The 19672-nt window shown below is 46.7% G+C and overlaps 1 protein-coding gene across 13 annotated transcripts in view; it reads right to left on the bottom strand.

The window, feature by feature from the left end:
• Positions 1 to 671: 671 nt before the first annotated feature.
• Positions 672 to 19672, bottom strand: part of TACC1 (transforming acidic coiled-coil containing protein 1) — a 114502-nt gene continuing 95501 nt past the window's right edge. For all 13 annotated transcript variants that reach the window (XM_068532046.1, XM_068532039.1, XM_068532041.1 and 10 more), the window contains 7 exons: positions 13954 to 14079; positions 11257 to 11333; positions 9839 to 9882; positions 8487 to 8647; positions 7615 to 7721; positions 6607 to 6727; positions 672 to 5549 (listed from right to left, as the gene is read on the bottom strand). In XM_068532046.1, coding sequence (XP_068388147.1) covers positions 5481 to 5549; positions 6607 to 6727; positions 7615 to 7721; positions 8487 to 8647; positions 9839 to 9882; positions 11257 to 11333; positions 13954 to 14079 — 705 coding nt within the window. In that variant the 3' untranslated portion in view covers positions 672 to 5480. The remainder of the gene's footprint in view (positions 5550 to 6606; positions 6728 to 7614; positions 7722 to 8486; positions 8648 to 9838; positions 9883 to 11256; positions 11334 to 13953; positions 14080 to 19672) is intronic.

Genomic DNA, 19672 nt, shown 5'->3' on the forward strand with positions numbered 1-19672 from the left:
CTCCTTTTAAGAACTTCAGAGGCTGCCATGTCTTATGATGTAGGAAATAGTAACAAAGTTAACAGTGCTCTGATTTTCCTTAGTGGATCCCCACCTAAGTTGTAAATGGAGCCTTAACTGGCCTCTTAATTTATCTTTTCCTGTACTAAAACTCATGACATTTCCTGCCCAGTCTCCTACTCTTTTAAGTGGAGAGTTGGCCTGGTTAGTACTGAAAAATTTTTTCCTGGTATCAACCTAGAAGAAACATAAAACGTCAACTATTTTTTGTGGGCCGTGCTGCAGTGTTTACACAGTTCTGGCTGATCCTGTGTCCTTCAAGAGTCGGCAAGCTTGGGGTGACTTAGGTCCTTACGACTTGAAATATGCCAGGGCAGACAAGCAGTCTGTTAAGGAAAACCAAGATGCACGCAATTAAATACTTTGTTTGCACAGATGCAAAGGCATGGAGATTTATGTGGCAAGGTCTGAATTCCAAAGTTTGTTTTGTTTTCAATTACACACCTAACCAAATGCATAAAATCCCACGAAATGAATGTAGCGAAAATGTCACCTTTTGTATTTTTAGACTGAAATATGGAGCCCATAAAAGTGAGGCTGTCATGAATTTTCACATTTGGGGATAAAGTGACTTATAACCAGGATAAAAAAAGTCTCCACACAGCCACATCTAACAGTGATAAACAGTTTTTATTCAGGCAATGAAACATGGAAAAAATATATTAGTAATCATTATAATAATTTCATTTGTGTGAGTATAACTTTTACAAATATTTACCTGACATATAAAAGGGAAATTACTTGTGCATATAAAATTTATGTAGATGATTTATTCCACACAACACAACCCTCATAGCAGTAGTCAACGCAGCGTTAGATTCCTCCGGACAAGGCTCCTCACACACTTCGTGGCACCCGTGGGGACACAGTGGAAGCAGATGTGCAATTAATTAACATTTACTTGTTGGCACGTTGGTACACAGGGGTATCTATTGGCAAACACACACTTGCTAAAAGCGACACTGAAAAGGTTGCTGCTACCTCTGAGATTTCAAAGAAATGCCTGGATCCTGTCTCACTGGGTGGGAAGGACCAAGCCTGAGGCTGAGAGTGTGAAATCTGCAGACCTTCCTGCACTGGGTCGGGGGCGGGGGTGGTGGTGGCGGTTTCGGAGCTCGTATTTATACGTCCCCTTGAAAATTATTCACAGAGCATCAGTTAACAACGTGACTGGGAGATTCTTTGTGGAGCATATTTCAGATGCCGCTAAAAGGCAGAGGGACAGAAACTGGCATCTTTAAGGTTCTAAAGTGATGAATGGATACGGGGAAGGTTCAGACCACACCTCAGCACCAGGCCTGGTCTCCGCCGGCTGAGTCAGGGCGCTAGATGGACCGTCACAGGCCAGCATTGCACGTGACATCTCCATAGTACAACTATAACCAGTGTGTATATATATGTGCATATATATATATGTAGTAGCTGTAACCATATTATAGTTAATAAAGTCATTCCTTAGGAATCTTGTTTGTCCAAATCTAACTGCATGCTAAGAGGCACAGAAATGGGATTGCATTTGGACGAAAAAACTACGGAAAGTGCAATCTTTAGTCTCCAGAATGCTAGCTCTGGGCACTAGGGGGTGGGTCTTCGCTGGAAATTGTTGTTCATACAATCTTCCAGAGGAGATCCTTAGAGAGAAGGATCTATCGTGTCCATTCCTTTGCCTTTACTACATGGGAGACTCAAGGTTTGAGTGATAAGATGCTTTCTTCAAATCACTGGAATCTGGAGGCCAGTCAAACCTTTTTGGACAGAAGTCTCCTTAAAATACTTCTTTATGAAAATCTTTGAAGAAGATGACCCTATAGACTTTTGGCTTGACATTCTGGGATTCCCAGACTGTTATTTGTTCTTTAATAAGCAAATAATAATCTGCTACCTTTTAAATTCTTCAGAATATATACATCTTTACCCTAAAACACTTTGCTTGAATCATTTAATCCTTCAAACACCTAGTTTCTCTCTTCCCAACAAGAGGATAAAGTAAGAAACCACCCAAGTCCGAGAGCAAGCCTGCATGGTCACAAAACTACAAAGAAGAGACACCGGTCGCGGACAATTCATGAGATGGCTACCAACTGCGGCAAAAAACCAAAAGGAAAACAAAAGGGAGCTTTAGGGATTTCACTCCACTGAAAAAGGACGCGCTGAATCATCTCCAGTTAGTAGTGCATGCAGACTCACCACTGCCTGCTTATCACAACTCCACTTTGAGCTTTAGAGCCATCAAGTCCTCCGTTACCTTTCAGTAAAATGAGTGCTTCACTCTGGCTGCACTGCGTCAGCCCAGGGACGTTTGGGGCAGTTTACTCTGCTGGATTATCATCAGTCAGTAAGAATCCAAGGCCTGTACTAAAGCATCTAAGTATTTGTGTGAGAGTTGCAGAAAGTGCGGGACGGGTAAAAAAAAAGGTAACTGGCTGGAAAGAAGGTTCAACTTGAGCCATCCTCCAAAACGAAAGGTAAATCTTCCCTTGGACTCCGTATCAGTTTGGAAGGCTGCCAGGTCCTCAGAGTTTTTCACCATCATGTGCGTCTACACTTCCTAATTTGGGCTAGGTCTGAAGATGCTAGAAGCCACGCGAGCAAACTGGGCTTCTCAGTGTTTCCAGGACGTTTTCACAGAACAGAAGGTCTGGGCAGGTCACTGGCTTCCCCGAGTGTCTCCAAATAAAGTAAATTTTGGGAGGTCTGACTGTAAATGACTAGCCAACCAAGTGACAAACTGTGCAGTCTGTCTTCCAATAGATCCTCCAATTAAAACACTTTTAGGTAAAGACTATCTATACTTTGGCAAAATGAAAAACTTAGGATATGGCTCTGGATCCAGAGCCTCAACAAGACCACTCACGTTCCCAAACCACCGTCCAGGCCAGTGGCTTCCTCTCATTTTCCCTTCACGTTTGTCACAGGGAGCATTACTGTCTAGCTTACGAGTAATTTGGCCCGCCCACGTTTTGAAGCAAAATTCTAGGCCACATTCTTACTCTCCAGATTACTAAAAGTTTCTTTCTCCCCCTTACGTTTTTAAAAAAATAAACAAACATACTTCATTCTGCCCAGTATATTCTCTTGATCTGCCAGCTGTACAAGCTACATTTTTCTTCTTGTTGGAGAATATCCATCTATTAAATTAGAAGGAAGACCATTTCCTTGTAATGGTCATAGCTGAGAGGCCAGTGGCAAGTATTACTGAATAAGGGCCCTTTCGTTTTCCTTGTGCAGCAACTTTACTCCCTAGGGTCTAGTTTTAAGGGGTCTCTTCTCACCAGTGTGCTTGGGAAAGATTGTCATCACCTCTGTTTCAACACACAGCTACTTTCTCTTTTTATACACAAGAAGCCTAAAAGAGAGGACTGTAGGTTTATAACAGAGAACCCTATAATAAGCCTTTCACGCGTCAAACAGAGCAATACAAAACAGGTAAACGTGGATACGTCACCAAAACACAGCAGCAAAAAGGTTTAGCAACGTTTCTTTCTGCAAAACACAAAATGAGTTTCTCTAGTGGTGGAGGATTGGAAGAGGCCGCAGTCACGCTGCCTGGAGACACCTGCTCCTCCAGGGACACGGCTGTAGCAGGAGGGCACTCACATCAAACCCGCGACTGCTTTCAGGGCCCAAATGATTGTCACATCACTTCTCCAAACACAGATCATTTCTGTTGTTCTGTTGTTGTTGGTTTTTTTTGTACAAAATGTTAAGACGGTAGGCTTTAAAACACAGCCTAAGCACCAATTGTGAGAAATGCATATCGGTTAAACTGGACTTCTGGCTTTAAAAGACATTACTGACCTCCCTGGAGCTAAAGATTGCACCCGTGTGAATAGTACACGGCTAAAGAAAAAGTCATCTCGAAAGAGCTAGAGCGGGTCTCCACGAGGCACAATTCATTGCTGAAGCTGGGTCATGCAGTAGTTTTACAAGAAAAGTACGAAAACTTACGTGTACTGGAGATAATGCAGATCACCATGAAGACGCTCAAGGTGTTCAGATTAAGACAAAAGAGTGCTTTAAAACACCTGTGTGGATTCGGTTTCGCCTATCAAATGGGAGGGGTTCACACGGGAAACTTCCAATTGGGGGTTAGGGGCCCCGCCACTCTGAATGGAGTCCAGGACCGGCTTGAGGAATTTGCTTTTGTGAGTGGGGATCTGCTCCCTGCACTCCCCTCCTCCAGTCTTCGAATGGCCTTGGTTTAAAAATATTCAAAACGCACTGATTTTTGGAGTGGCTCGCATGATTTTTCCTGCCCATTTGGTTGAAAATTCTACTGTCCTTAAGTTCGCAAGTTTTTTTTCTTTTTGCCTTTGGGGAAAAAGAAATCTGAAGAACAATGCATCACACTTGCAAAAATCCAACTGTTGCTTCACCTTACGAATTGCTAATGGGGTTAATTAAATAAGATCATCTAAACCTTTGACAAGCAGACTTTCTTTGCATATTCCGAATAGAGAGATAATAGAGGGCAAATGTCGATCTTGGAGCAACAAATGGAAGCGTAGGAGACTGACAGCTCTAGGACAGACTTGCCGAACCCCAGCTGTGAGGGGTCCCACAAAGTAGATGCCCTGGGTCTGAGGACTAACTCCAGAGGGGCCGCCTGCATCCAGGCTGAGAAGCGTCCCAAGTACGGGGCAACAGGACACTACGGCCAACAGTCTCCCTTATGTGACACCTGAGTCTGAGGTTATGAGTCACGCCAGACATGGAGTCCGGGGGCTTCACCTCCTCAACCCCCCCAAATTCTGAAGTTGGCATTCTGAGACAGGACTCTGTTTCAAAATAGGGTTTTACATTTATGGAAATATGTCCTTCTGTAGAGAGGTTCTTATTTGATTATGCTTCAGGGAAACAAAACAAAACAAAACGCAGCAGCATATATAAATATGCGTGCGTGCACGCGTGCGTGTGTGTGAGAGACAGCGTGTGTATAAATGGGTACTCAACTGGAACAATAGGCCAAATTATCTCCTCAAATAAAACCACTAATATTGAAAATTAAATGTAAAAGATGAAATAAATTTTTTAAAAAATCAGACAGGTGGTGGACAGGATATGGTCCCAAATAGTAGGCATAAAATCATACACTGAACGCACTTGGGGAAAGTAAAGATGACTTTAAAACAAACCAAAGATAGAGAATCCCGCCCAGACTGGGCAGCCCGTCTCACTGAGCCGGACGGGCTCCGTCAGGCCACTCCTTCCTCGGCTGCGCAGTAAATCCTCCAGCGGCGCCTCCCGGGCGGGTGCGTCGGCAGCAAAGCGGGACAGGCAGCGGTGGGCATGTGCTTTTGTAAAGTTCCGTGGTTTTTTTTTTTTCTCTGCAAAGGGGCAATTATTCCTGGATAAGGCAAGATAATCGTGGTCAGGAGAGAAGCAGCCAAATGCAGATCTGCCGAGCTAACAGGGGAAACTCAGTCCGTCTTTCCCAGCTTTGCAATCAGCTCGTCACAGATTTTCGTCAGTTCTTCAATTTCTTGGTTCTGAAAGATAAATGATGTGATGATGCAGGCTGTGTCCCGAGATAACGGATCACAGTGAAATAGCCCCCAGACTGGCTATACTCCTTCCTAGGCATCCCAACTCAGTGGTTCTTAACTTCTCTACATCAGAAAGCCTTTAAAGAAAGGAAAGCTCTATACCTTCTCCCCTGAGAAATGGTCTTGTGTTCACAAAGTTATGCTTCTATTGAGTAGGGGGTGAGGGTAATTACTGGCCCTCTGAAGTCTGTCCTTGAAGTTTGTTTGTCAAACTTCCTTGCTATCATAGGAATTACTTGGGGGTATTTGTAAAAAAAAAAAAAAAAAAAAAAAAAGAAAAACAAAGAAAATAAGTATCTGGGCCTCACCTCATTTGATCCATCAGCATCCCCAGGGACCTGGGATCCCAGAGTCTAAGTATCCCAGGGGCCACTGTCTTAGGGGTTATCAGACGCCATGATAAAAACCCCTGCCCTGGCTGAATGGATGCCACAGGCCTGACAACATGATTGGAGACACAGTAAGAAAAACACTAGAGGCACAGAAAATGAAGTCTAAGAGTCACTAATTAGCAAGAGAATGGGGATCGTTATCACCACTGATGTTTACTTCTGTAGCAGAGTTTCTCGGCCACATCTGGGCAGGGCCAGTCTTGGTGCGGGGCGCATCCTGTGCACCATAGATGCCTGTAACATCTCCCAGTCGTGACAACCAAACATACCCCCAGACGTTGCCAAACGTCCCCCTGGAGGGGAAAATTGCGATGAAGGGGGAAGATGGCTTCACATACTATATTACAGAAAAAAAACAAAACGAAAAGAGAAAAAAGGTAGCTTCGGAGCCTAACTAAGCGTTTGGTCCTCCGAGCTTCAGTTAATGCAACCTCCTCTCTGCACCCTGCCTGTGGCCGGGTCCCACTAATACACCTGGGAGTATCTGTTGCCACCTGAGTCACTTCCCAAAGGAGCTGGGTTGAAGCGTCTGCGCAGAGATAAGCCCCTTTCATCCAGACAACGTGGGAAACCAAAGGTCTCGGTGGGCGTGACACCGCCTCTCTTACCTTCTGCTGAAGGGCCCTTTCCAGGGACTCCACCTTCATCTGCTCTTTCCGGAGCCCCGCGTGGAGAGCGGCGCTCTCAGCCTTTGCTTTTGTTCGAACCTGAGCAATCTCCTCATTGGCTCTGTTTATGGAACGAAGGGACAGAAAGCACATGGTTTGCCATCAGTCGCGGCTCCCGATGAGGGTGCTAACCGCTGACACCTGTGACACAGAACTAGGAGGACTGACTCCACCACAGAGGAAGAAGAGGAACTGGTGAGCTACGTGATTCAATTTTAATTTATAAAAATTCCATTTACACCCAGCTGCTAAGGAGACTTCCACGATGCAAACCAACGGCAGAATCAACCTTAAAAGGCACACGGGACTCTTCAACATTCACATGCCACTAGAGAACAGAATCACAGGACACTTTCCACAACAGTCTTAAGGTTTTTTTTTAACCCAGTACAATAGCAGGTAGGATCTCTGCGGATTAACACAGCCAATGAGTCAGAATGCTAACCACCGGCACCTATGAAACACAGACCTACGAGCGACTTTATTAATAAAAATCGCCATTAAAAAAGGAGATACATTTAAAAAATGGTACTTATGTGACGTGATGGAGCATTAACTAACTCTATGGTGATACGTATATAAACGTATCAAATCAATGTCGTACACCTTAAACTTACGCAATGTCTTATGTCAATTATAGCTCAGTACAGCTGGGGTGGGGGGAAAAAGGATGTCTGGAAGGATAAAAGAGCGATTTTCTGGGGTGAGGAAAGAGGTGGGAACCCACTGGGAGCGGGAGGGGGTGGGAGGGAGAGACTGTATCTTTTTATTCTTTTTAATGTCTGAACCTTGTGAAGAGTCCACCCATTCAAAAAACTAAGTAAGACACACAGGTACACACAAGTGCGACCTGGAGTTGCAAAATAGTGATTTTTTTTTTTTTTTCTCGTCTCTATCAATCTTCCCACAACATCAGGAAAAGTGCAATTCTTATGCGCAAGTTCTTACTTGTCCAGTTTTTCCTCCGCGTGGATTTTCAGGGCCTGATACCGCTGCTCTTCTTGTTTAACTCTGGCTAAGTAATCCTGAGCACATTTTTTCAAGGCTTCTTCGTTCTGTTCCCAAGTGACAATTTAAAATGAAAGAAACAAGTCATTTTGTTTTCCTTCTACTAGTAACATACCACATATCAGGGTTTTCATTTTTTTAAAAAAATGAAAAAACCTAATACATTCAGATGCCTCCAAGTAAGACTCCATGGTAGTTTGAAACAGGCACAAATAATTCTCACTGAAGAAACTGCAGATAACTTCTTCACGTATTAACTTTCAAATCATACAGTAAGTTACACTGACACACCTGCTTTAGGAAGGGCAGATATTCAAAACTGAAGGGCAAGCTGATCCCCGTTTTAGACAGACCGGACAGTCATTTTTATGGTTAATATGAAAAAAAAAAAAAAAGTGTTCACTGCTATAAATGTGTCTTAGTGATGGTGTACAACCAAACCAAACGATATGCCCACTTACACTAAATTTGAAACTTTACACTTACTTTCTTCCAGAATATGCAGCCTGTATTTTTCAGTGCTATGGCTTGACTCCCTTTTACTTTTACTAATATTAAATTGGTGAATAATCAAAAAGAACATTTCTAGAATTCTCCTAAGTCTGAGGGTCCCACGGTTCTTACGCTCCGTGCCACACTCCGGTCGTGTCCAAGGCTTCCTGACCTGACCCAGGAGATGAATGACCAAGACACGCCACCCAGGGGCCCCGATTCCCTGTTTCTAGGCCACCCGCACCTCTGGCACGTGCGTTTGAAGACCCAGTACCAAGAAGACACATCACCAGGGAGGCAGAAGGCAAAGGACGGGCTACCTTCTTGAACCCTTCCAGGACGCCTTTCAGGTTCTCGTATCTCCTGAACAGGTCGGAGAGGGACCTTTCCACTGAGTTTAGGTCGGCCAGGGCCTGCTCCTTCTCCATGGTCAGCTGCTGGAAGCTCTTCTGAGAGGTCATACTCGTCCTCTGTTCATCTTCTGTGAGTCATGATCAGAAGCAACGCACGTTCTCTCAACACACAGCTCACAGCCGCCCTCCCGAGCCACCAGGCAGTACACTGGGTCGGGGAACCCAGCAGGGAAGGTAACAAAGGTTCCACCCTCAAGGACTGACTTTCTGGCGGGGGAGACACAGCCGGGCAAGAGGGGTGAGCAGCCTCTGTCAGAGGAGAGATGTGAGCGGAGACCCAGAGGAGCCGAGGGCGGGAGCCATGCATCTACCCGGGCGTCAGGTGATGTGGACGGCAGAAAATATCATCTCGCCGCCTAAGTTAATGCAGAAAGACCTGACTGACTTAGGGAGTCGGTCCTTACAACAGAGGCTACGAGAGGTTCTAAATGCAATGCAGGAGGGTGAAGAGCTGTCCTTTTCTAAAGGCACCGATGGGTCTGGCGCAGGGAAAGCAGCACCTGCAGCGGAGTGAGGCCGCTGCATCAGAGCAGAGACGCCCCCCCGGGGGTACGAAGGGCGAGGTGAGGCCGCCCACCCTGGTGCTGGAACTCGAGTGTCTGCCGTCCCCTAAAGGGAACCTAATGACAGCGATCCTCATCATCTGCAGATGCCCTGCTCGCTACAGTCTATGTGCAGCCCCCAAATCAGTATGTGTGGTGCGCCCCCGGCCGTTCGGGGACACGCGTGGAATGGCAGAGAACCGGAGTCACCTGCCGGGCGCGTTCTCGGCTGAAGCTGGACAAGGCGATGCTCTGCCTCGTTTCATACTGCAAACAAGTGTCCTTTTCCGTCTACTTAGGGCCACGTTTCTGGCATTTCTGTGCTTCCTGTTGGGGATTTTGAAATGGGCCCCAAGCCTAGGCTGCGGGGCTGTCTCGTGTCCTAAGGGCCACAGGGCTGGAGGTGTCTTAGGGGGAAAACCCGTGTGAGATGAGCTCTGTCCTGGCATGAACTGCAGCACCGGCCGTGAGCTCAGTGTTAATGAGTCAACAGTACACCTTGAATAAGGTGTCTTTAGACGGCAACACCCATAAGGCAAGCTCTCCTGAGGATCAGTGATTCAGTATCGGCTAATTCAGTGTTTGGGCGACTTCATCAACTACTGCAAATGATAAGAATCGCTTGTATCTCCGGGATGGACAAACTGACATTTATAGTCTGATTTGAAGATCACCTTTGGATCCCACGGCTCACGCCCTAGAAAACAACTTCCTTACCGATCATTTGGGCAATGGTCTCCTCATACTCAGCCACAATTTTCCTTAAACAAACAAACAAAAACTCTCATCAGAAGAGAATTTTATTAACAGTGGAAGTTGGAGAATCGCTGCCCCAAACAATTAAACACATTAACATGTACTGACAAACTTACATAACCCAGTTACCTGCTTTGGGGCTCCTCCTTTTTTTTACGCTTAACCTAAGATTTGTTAATGTTCAGAAAGGTTTTTCTTGAGATTTTGTTTAACAAGGTTTTTGTTCTATTTATAGAAACAACTGCCTTCACCTTTTCTTTGCACTTGTGTGAATGACCCCCAAGGCAATACGTGAATTCTGCTTAGAGAAGTGAATCTTTTACAAAATAAGTTAAGGACATTCTTGGGGCTCTTCCCAAGAGACCTGACCTGAGTTCAGGCTTCCCCTGGCCCCAAACCACTCTTACAGGCAGTGGGTCCCCTCTGATTCAGATCCAGGTTTTATTTGATTGTCCTAATTCCAGAAGTATTTTAGTTATTCAAAGAGGTTTAAAGATCGCCCTGTCGTGTTAACCTTTCTTTTAGGGAAGTGCAGTGTTTTCCTGATCCTGCCCAGTGACGGGTGCCCCTCCCTGTGACCTCATCCCCCATCGTGAGAAGTGACCACTCCCCCGCCCCTCACTGGCAGCGCCCATCACGCTGACCCTGCATCCAAGTTCTTACGATGGCTGCTGTAAGCTCCCCAAGGTCGGGGGCTGTGCCTTCCTCCCCACCATGCCAGCACAGGGACTTACACCCAGTAAATGCTCAAGAAACCAAATAATACAAGAGCCACAAATTAGAGTGGACATATTTAAAGTGTTTCTTAATCATTCAAGTGCCGACTGCACAGTTTATAAATTATTTATGCCCCCCACTCTTTGATGCCATCTTTAGTTATTTCACAGCTCCTAACTCCAGGGAGTGAGCAGCAAAAATAAAAAGATTTCAATGTAAAGTCAGTTTTGTTTCCTGTTAACATGCTTTTTATAATCTATTTTGTGGTTGTGAAATTTGAAGCTACCATGTATAATTCGTTTTAGAAATTATAGTGTTTCCATAATTGAGTATGTCAATAAATCTCTGTATTTCTGTTATAATATCAAATATCAAATGGATATTTTTGCACAAATTTGTCTTTTCAAAAGACAAGAATTATGTGGGTTCTGCTTATTTGCAATGTTCTGAACAACCCAAAATGAGCTACAGCATTTGAATACGATAACTGGTCGGCAATCCTCAGGAAATGACACCATCAGTCACAAATTAAGGTGCAAACAGCAAAGCCCTCAAGTTCTCAACAGCTGGTTCTGCGTAAGCAAATACTGTCATCACTTCCTTTGTATTAAATCTAAAAATGCATAAAGGTACCCACCCCTCCCGCAAACCTCCAGTCTAACCTCATCTCCAAGACTTCTTGTCGGGTTTCTTCGTATTTTTTCTTCCATTCATTTGCTTCCATCTCTTTAGTGATTATCTAGATTATAATGGAGATAAGGCTTGGTTTTACCTACTCGATCTCTTGAATTTAAGACTAGAGCCTGAAGACAACACACAAGCAGGTCCATCCGAAGGCAGTCAATCTACATTAGGAATAAAAAAACCTCAACATCTGTGTATAATGCTCACAAACACTGGGGAAATGCTCTCAGCTGCAGAGGATGCTGGAACGTGGTCACCAGGATGAAGGTGACCAGAACCTCTCCCAGGAAAGCTCCGAGTGGTTATTACCATCTCTGTTAACTCCAGCTCGGTCCGGGGTCTGGCTCTCAGCCCAGAACCCTGCTGGGTCAGGATGCCAACAGCTGAGCCATTTGTCTGGCAGAGACTCATCTTAACCAAGGGAGACGCCAGAGCACCAATTTAATTGGGCTGAGAAATGAAACTGCCACAAAATCAGAGCGGTGGAAGTTGGCCTGACCAGACAGTCTCTTTCCGCAGAGATTTCCGATTGAGTCAGAACAGGGCCCCGAAGTTCCTCTAGGCAGAGGCGTCCATCTCACTGTTGGCAAGGTCTTGCTCGCCAGACCAGGACCCATATCGCTGCGTTTGGGAGGCTCGTGCTAACTGGAAAGAAACACTCTAAATTCATGGCCTCAAATGCCATTTGCCCTGCACAGAGCTTAGATGGGCATCTATCGTTCTCCTGTGATTATACTTCTCTGTGCTTCTTTCTAGTTGGTACAATCTTTATTTTGGTGCCATCAATCAGGATCTCAAGAACTAGAAGCCAACCTGTCTGCTCCAGGGGATCAGGCACATCTTTGATGCATCTGGTGGTCCTCTTATAGTTTTAACTCGCAGGAGAAAGAAGAAGTCATTTTTCTCACTTACAAGACTTTGTAGGGGCCTCCTTACCACAGCGCCTAAGTTTTGACAACAGGACTAGCTGACACCCCTAATTACCAACTTATTGCTATGTTTTAACAGTTCAAAAGACCTAGGTCAGAGGTACTTAACTACTCTCATTATATTATAAAAATTAAGTCGCTACACTGAGGGAATCACCTTCTTAAAAATAAGGTGGAATCATCAAGAAACACACAAACCAAACACATAAAATACAGCAGAGAAACATAACAGACGAGGGAGGTGACTGATTAATGGTACCTAACAGTGTCTTTCACATTTTCCAGATCACCCAGGAAAGGCCTAGCAGAGATCTATTTTGAACAGAAGATGTTCAATAAACACGATACAGGGATTCGAGAGTTGAGTTCTTTAATTAAAGAATGGATGAAGGGATTATAGGCATTAAGATGTGAGAGGAAGTCTGCTGGGGACTTTTGGGGAAGTCCTAAAAAAGAGGACTTTGCTCCTAAAGAGAGGTGAATGGCGAGAATTAGACGTTTTCTAATGCTAGGCATTGATGTCTGCAGTATGAAGCATGGAGCTGTAGCAGCCATCTTAGGACCATGAGGAGAGCTGACCTATGACATTGAAGGGGACAGGCCAGTACACTGAAGATGAAATGGCAAGAACTTAAGTCCCTGATGACCCAATTTGGCTGTGGGACACTATACAGATGTGAAAAAGAAGTAGGCACGCGGGCTTCCCTGGTGGTGCAGTGGTTAAGAATCCGCCTGCCAATGCAGGGGACACGGGTTCGAACCCTGGTCCGGGAAGATCCCACATGCCGCCGAGCAACTAAGCCCATGCGCCACAACTACTGAGCCCGTGCTCTAGAGCCCGCGAGCCACAACTACTGAGCCTGTGTGCTGCAACTACTGAAGCCCACGTGCCTAGAGCCTGTACTCTGCAACAAGAGAATCCACCGCAATGAAGAGTAGCCCCCACTCGCTGCAACTAGAGAAAGCCCGCGCACAGCAACGAAGACCCAATGCAGCCAAAAAAATAAATTGATAAAATAAATAAATTAAAAATAATAATAATAATAAATAAATAAATTTATAAAAAGAAAAAGAAGTAGGCATGCATTAAATACTAATATGGGTTGATTTTGCAAATATGTTCCTATAAAAGGGTTCCATCTTCAAGAAAAAAAAAAAAATACTAATATGGAATGATCAGCATGATGTATTTTTAAGTGAGAAAAGCAAGGTACAGAATGGTATATGTAGTATTCTACCATTTGTCTAAAAGAGGGAAGAAAAGATACATATATTTATAATTGTTTGTTTCTGAATAAAATAACTCTGAAAGGAAAAAAAAAAAGAAAAAAAAGAATGGATGAAGGTAGGAAACAATGCTACATTCCTGCAAGTCTAGAATTGAAGAAACTTTTAGGCACCAGCATATATTCCCTGTGGAATGAAGGTGCTGATTTAGTTACATACGTGGGTAAAGTTGGCAAAATGCGATATGTAAAACTTCAGGGCTAAAAGATAAAGAAGTGTACAAAAGTTCTCAAGGATATTTCCAAGCGTCAGCTTTGCCCTCTGGATACCAGGAGGCCAGGAATCCAGCTCCAACGAGGCGTTTTACAGGGAGCCCTTTATACGAGCTACAAGTGGAGGAAACAGGGACTTCCAGCCGGGGAGAAAGAACTCAAGCCAGCAGAGATGGAACCCACCCACCGGCACACGGGCTTTACAAAGAAACGGGGCCAGAAGCGGACGCAGCGAGGAAGCCTTTACCTCTTCTCGTATCAGGGTGAGCACGGCAGTCTTGTCTGATTCACTGAGGCAGATGCCGTCCAGCGGGCTCTCCCCTCCACAGGCCACGGACACAGGGCCCTTCTCCCCCAGGGAATCCAGCAGTGCCTGTTGGGGGAGAGGGCACAGGTAAGACGTCCGCTCTTCAGCTTCTTAACCCCAAATATCCTCCGATAACTTCCTCCTGAAGAAACTGATCACACCCTTTAAAAAACACGTTTGAAGGGGAAAAAACAGCGGGGGAAGCTTAAAAAAAAAAATCTAGTTACAGTACGATCTGAAGGAAAACCCGTTCTACTGAATATCAGGGAGGTCTTAGCTTCTGTTTTGACGGACTGCCTACAGAAGTTTTCTTCTCATCCAAAAAGGAGACAGTGTAATTATCATAGAGGTCAGTCACCAGAGAGTCATGTGCATAAAAGAGAAAACCATCTGTGGTTAACGTCTCGTGAACCTGGGGATCTCTGGGGATGATGTGTTCCATGTAAATAAATTCCCAAAAAAGTGTCAACCTTTTTACATATAGATGCTTTGTGTGTACTATTATTTGGCCACTTTGGATGGAAATGTTTCTAAAATGACTTTCAGGCCTAAGCAGGTAGAAATGGCAAATATACGTGAACTCTGACCCCACCCCAGGATGATTCAGGATTACAGGGAATTTCAGTGGCCCCGAGGGCTGGCATGCGGAGACACAGCGATGTTGTCAAGTGCACAGACGCCAGGGTCTGGGCTGCATTTCCATGTCCTGGGTCTTCCCGACACTGAGTTTTCAGTTCCCTTCTGTCAACATGTCACCTTCTGAGGTGCCAGCTTGATTTCTGCCATAAACCTGGGTTCCCGAGAGCCACATTCAGTTAGGATTTTGTTTTTCACAAGAACCTGGGCTTTGTACCACTTTTTTTCCTAAAAAGCATTTTTGGGGGTTATTTCCTCCCACCTATGTTAACTTTTTGTATAAATGGGGAAAAAGCTGATCTAATAACACCCAAAATGCCCGCCAAGGTGACCTGGGAATCTTTTTTAAAAAAAATTATTAGAGTTAGGGTTAGGATTAGGGAATAATCTTCAACGTCAGCATAACTGATCAATTAGTTACTGACTGTAATCAATCGGGCTCTGGTATCTTGTTTGAATCGAGCTTGAAGAGGAAGTGCAAGGTCAACGTAGACAGTGGTTTTTAACTTTTCAGGGTCATTACGGACTCACCCTCTCTCTAGAAAATGCTCAAGAACACACACATAATTTTTGCCTAGGTCTTCACTGCCCTCAGCCAAGGGTCCAAGAGACAAACCCCTGGCTGAGGCCACAGAAGGGGGAAAATGCAAAAGCCACAAGCTGGCGGTGCCCGTTCCTGCACCATCTGGGGGAGGCCAGCCCACCATGCTGACGGAAGCCCGAGGCCCCCCAGAAACACCTTCTATCCTGGGAGAGCTCCATCACCAGAGCCAGAAGCTACTAGGGGCCGGCAGCCCTAAAATGGCCCCCAATGACCCCACCTCCTGTACGAGTCCTTTCGTGTAGCCTCCTCCCCTCGAGTTGGGCTGGACTCAGTGACCCTCGTCTAAAAGAACGGAAGGTGGTAAAGTCATGCGGTGTCACTCGTTGACAAAGAGGCTCCGGCTGTGAGAAGCTCTGTGGAGAGGCCACGTGGCAAGGAACTGCCAACGGCCAAGTGAGAGAGCTTGGAAGCAGATCCGCCCAAGCTGAGCCTGGAGGTGACCGCAGCCCTGGTCAGGGCTGACCCCGAGAACAGCTGGGGAGAGACCCCGAGTCAGGGGCGCTCAGGGAAGCTGGCCCAGGACTCCTGACCCAGAGATGATGAGATCACGATCGGCAGCTGTCGGTCACCGACACGCTGGACACGCGACGCATCCCCCCACCTCCCATGCCACAAAGCTCATCAAGACTGCTCCCCACCATCCCGCTTCCCGTGTAACCTGCCTACTAGGTCCAGCCCACACATCTGGTTCATCTCGTTACATGTCCGACTCTAAATTATTACATTGTAAACCAGCCTTTTGGTTTTATTATTCTAAATCAGAATCCCTAAGACAAGGCGACTCTGGGAAACTGGTCCCCTGTGCCTTCCGTGACCCTCACGTTAGCAAGGGTTTGGGAAATAAGCCACGTTTTCTTAGTAAGGGAAATACTGTCTGTGCTGGAGTTCTGCATCTCATTCATCCATGAGGGGATAAATGAATTCAGTCCGCCCACGTGTTTAACGACTTCGCTCTTAACAAATGGGGTGTCTGGAAGGGGCAGCGTTCCGAGCTGGAAGATCAGGCCTTAGATGGGGACAAATACACCCGGACGAGTGGGCTCTTCGTTCAGCCGGCAGCTCTCCCGGCCACTCCCTCTGCCTGGCCATATGCCACAAGCCCCGTGGCTCAAAATGCAACAGCTCTTACGAGGAATTTATAGCCGTGGCCTATTTTAGCTGCCTTTTCCAGTCCTCTAGGATTTATTTAGCTTTTTACATTCCTCAGTCCTTTATACCGTTTATCAAACAGCACAGAAAGCCTACAGAATCTACCATCACCAGAAACTGGCCTGACCATCTCTTCCTGGGCTGGGCAATCTAGAACGTGTTTAATAAAGATGCTAAACCAATCGGATCAATCACATCCTTCCAAAAGGGTCCTGCTTCATATCCCCTGGTCTTTCTCCCTGTCCCACAAAGCATTCACCCTTGAGGAGCCACAAAGACCTGTCTACAGACAGTGGGACCCAGGGGAGTCTTGGCTGTAAGTTCACAGTGAGCGCAGATGCCACAAGGTAATTCTCTGCTCACGTCCTTGCGATGAGAGAAATCAGGATCCCTAATCTGTCAGGCTCATCCCATCTGTCCTTGAACCCGTTAGAGCAGTGTCCCCCCTGCCACTTCTAACGGAGACACACTGGAAAAGCCAAGTGAACTCAACTTTTAAGAAGTTTAAGATTTCTTTGAAAAAATAGCAGATTGACTCCTAAGTGAAAGACGCTGTAGACCAGCAGCTGAAAAGCGAGATGACCGCCCTCCGGTCTTAGTTACTCGGCCCTGGCTGCCCCCTGGTGCTGGGCAGAGACTGAAACAGGAATGCCCTTCAGAGCAACACCCAGAGGCTTACTGAGGCAAAGGCCAGACTAAACAGACTTCTTAGTCAGTGTTTTGAATATTGCAAGTTCTTTATGCAATGCTGATTCAGCGTTCTAAGGAAGTAGAAATTAATTTACTTCCGCAAGTTCAACTGGAATTACTGCTCAAAGATGACGACCCAGGATGTGGTCTTTGCAGGGGGCTCTGGAGACAAGGCTTCCCCCACCTTCTCTCTCCCGCTCTCCCCCAGCTTTCCCGCCAACGTCACGCCACCTCACAGCAGCTCAGGGCTTTCTGGCTCAGCCTTGCACGTTACCCTTTCCCTGCATCTTCACAATCACCCTGCCGAGCCGAGGCATGGAGGTGGGGCTAACTCTGTGGATGAATAACTGGGGAACGTGCAAGCGTAACCGGGGCGTTTCAAGAACGTGGGTAAACCTCCCGAATCTGCAGACCAGTGCTTGGGCCCCTCAACACGGCCTTCGACCATCCCTTTGCCATTTTTACACACAGAAAAGACTAGACGACGCTTCCACAGTACCTGGAAAACGTCACAGGAAAGTGGTTTCCCTAAGGGCACGACCAGGCAGTTTGGGGAGCGGAGGCTGGAGTCTCATCCTTTTGTGGGGAAGGGCCCCCTCCCACAGATGGGGGGACACTTCACTACTCGCGGAATGGTGGCCTCAGTGGCTCCTCTAAGTGACTGTGCCATCAGCCACAGTGGCTGTGCTGGGAATGATTACAAGACCTGGCTCCCAAAACAGTGATTCTGTCCGGAAACCACCGTCACTGCGGTGTAATGCCCCTGAGAGGGGACCACGCTCCAGGTCCCTGACCCCTGTGTGCATGTCCTCCTTCTGCCTGGCGCCCACGGCTCCCTCGCCCACCCCTACGTCCCTTACTCTGTGTCCTTCCAGGGAAACACCGTGGGTCGCAGTCCAATGGTGAGTCACGAAAACGGTTACTAGGACAAGCAACGTGCATTAAAAAAAATGAAATAGAATAGAAGAAATCAGACTGAGCCACATGAAGAAAGGCAGACGCTGTCCTGTGCAATTTGTTTGATAACAATACAAACGCATGTGTTGAGATGTGTCATACGTACCTACGAGCCAGGATGCAAAATGTATTCTTACTGTGGATCCAGGTTAAGAACGTTTCTGTCACAACGTCACCTAATCCTTCAGCTTCAACTATCCCGTGTCCTAAGGGCACTCAGATCTACTGAAGCCAACCTTGACTTTTCCTGAGCTCACGCTGTGTGCGTCTCACTGCCTACAGGAGATGTGAACCGAGAAGCTGGTCTCACAGATGTCTCAAGGCCACACGTCTAAAACTGAACTCCTACGATTCTGCTCCTCCTCTACACTCCTGACGTACTGGCTCCTACGTTCAGCCGTGTTCACTGTGGTCGGTGCTGGGGTGCAGGGGCCGGCACACAGTCACGGTCCCAACCCGTGGGGCAGGCGGGGAGAAGAGAAAGTGCCTCCAAGGGGCGGGCCCACAGCAGTGAACGAAAGCCCGCTTGGCTGGGCAAGGGTCTGGCGTGGGAAGGAGGCAGGGGCGGTGTAGAAAGCCGCGGAGGCCACAGCAGAGTCTGAGCTCAGCCTAAAGACAAGGGAAGCCAACGAAAGGGTTTAAGCAAAGAGGAACAACTCTGGCTGATGGAAAAGGAGGACAGAATAGCCTCGGGAACAGGGAGATTCATTAGGAAACTGCCACCATGCTTAGAAAGACTGGTGGTGGCCACGGGCTCGGCAAAAGTAGACGGATTTACAACATCTGCTTTCTGGACGTGGAAACCACAGGCCCTACGTGTGGGAATACAGAGGACGGGGGAGTCCAAGAGGACCCCAGGGCTGTGGCTTAGACAACGAGATGGACAGCGGTGCCACCTGTCGAGACGCGGCCCCTCTGGGCTTGGTTATCAGCAACGCCGACCTCTCAGATGTTCAAGGCGGAAACCTCGATGGCCTTCAGCGACTTTCTCCAACCTCCACCTCGGCCACCACGTACACCCCGGAAGCCACCAAGCAGTGATGGTTCTACCTGCTAGGTCCCAGCCTCCATCCCATCCTCTGATTTACCACCGATCATGATGCTCCCTACTTCAACCCCCAGGAGAGTTCTCTGCTGCTTTTCCATGAATTCCAAGCCTCCCGGCACGATGTCTAGGGCCCCAGTGGCCTGGCTCTCTCCTACCACATGCACAGTATCCTCCGATCACGTGAGATTATTCGTCCCTACAACTCCTTATAAAGCCCATGCTTCTTCTCACTCCCTGTCTTTGCACAGTACAACTCTCCTGCCCAGAACATCCTTCATTGCCTTATCTACCTGGCAAACCCCATTCTTCCTTTAAAACTTAGTTCAAGTGAGGAACCCAGAAGACCCCACCTTAACCACGTGATCAAAGTTAATTCCACCAATAATGGGATGCACCGATACCCATGAGGTCACTTCTGATGCATTCGTGCCAAAAATGCATAAACTGAATTTACTCACGAGGAAACACTCGACGAGCCCAAATTGAAAGATATTCTACAAAACAACTAACCAGCACTCTTGAACAGAGCCAAGGTCTGGAAGGACAGAGACAGACTGAGGAACTGTCACAGATTA

This window comes from Eschrichtius robustus, chromosome 21, assembly GCF_028021215.1.
Source record: "Eschrichtius robustus isolate mEscRob2 chromosome 21, mEscRob2.pri, whole genome shotgun sequence".
In the NCBI taxonomy this organism is placed as follows: Eukaryota; Metazoa; Chordata; class Mammalia; order Artiodactyla; family Eschrichtiidae; genus Eschrichtius; species Eschrichtius robustus.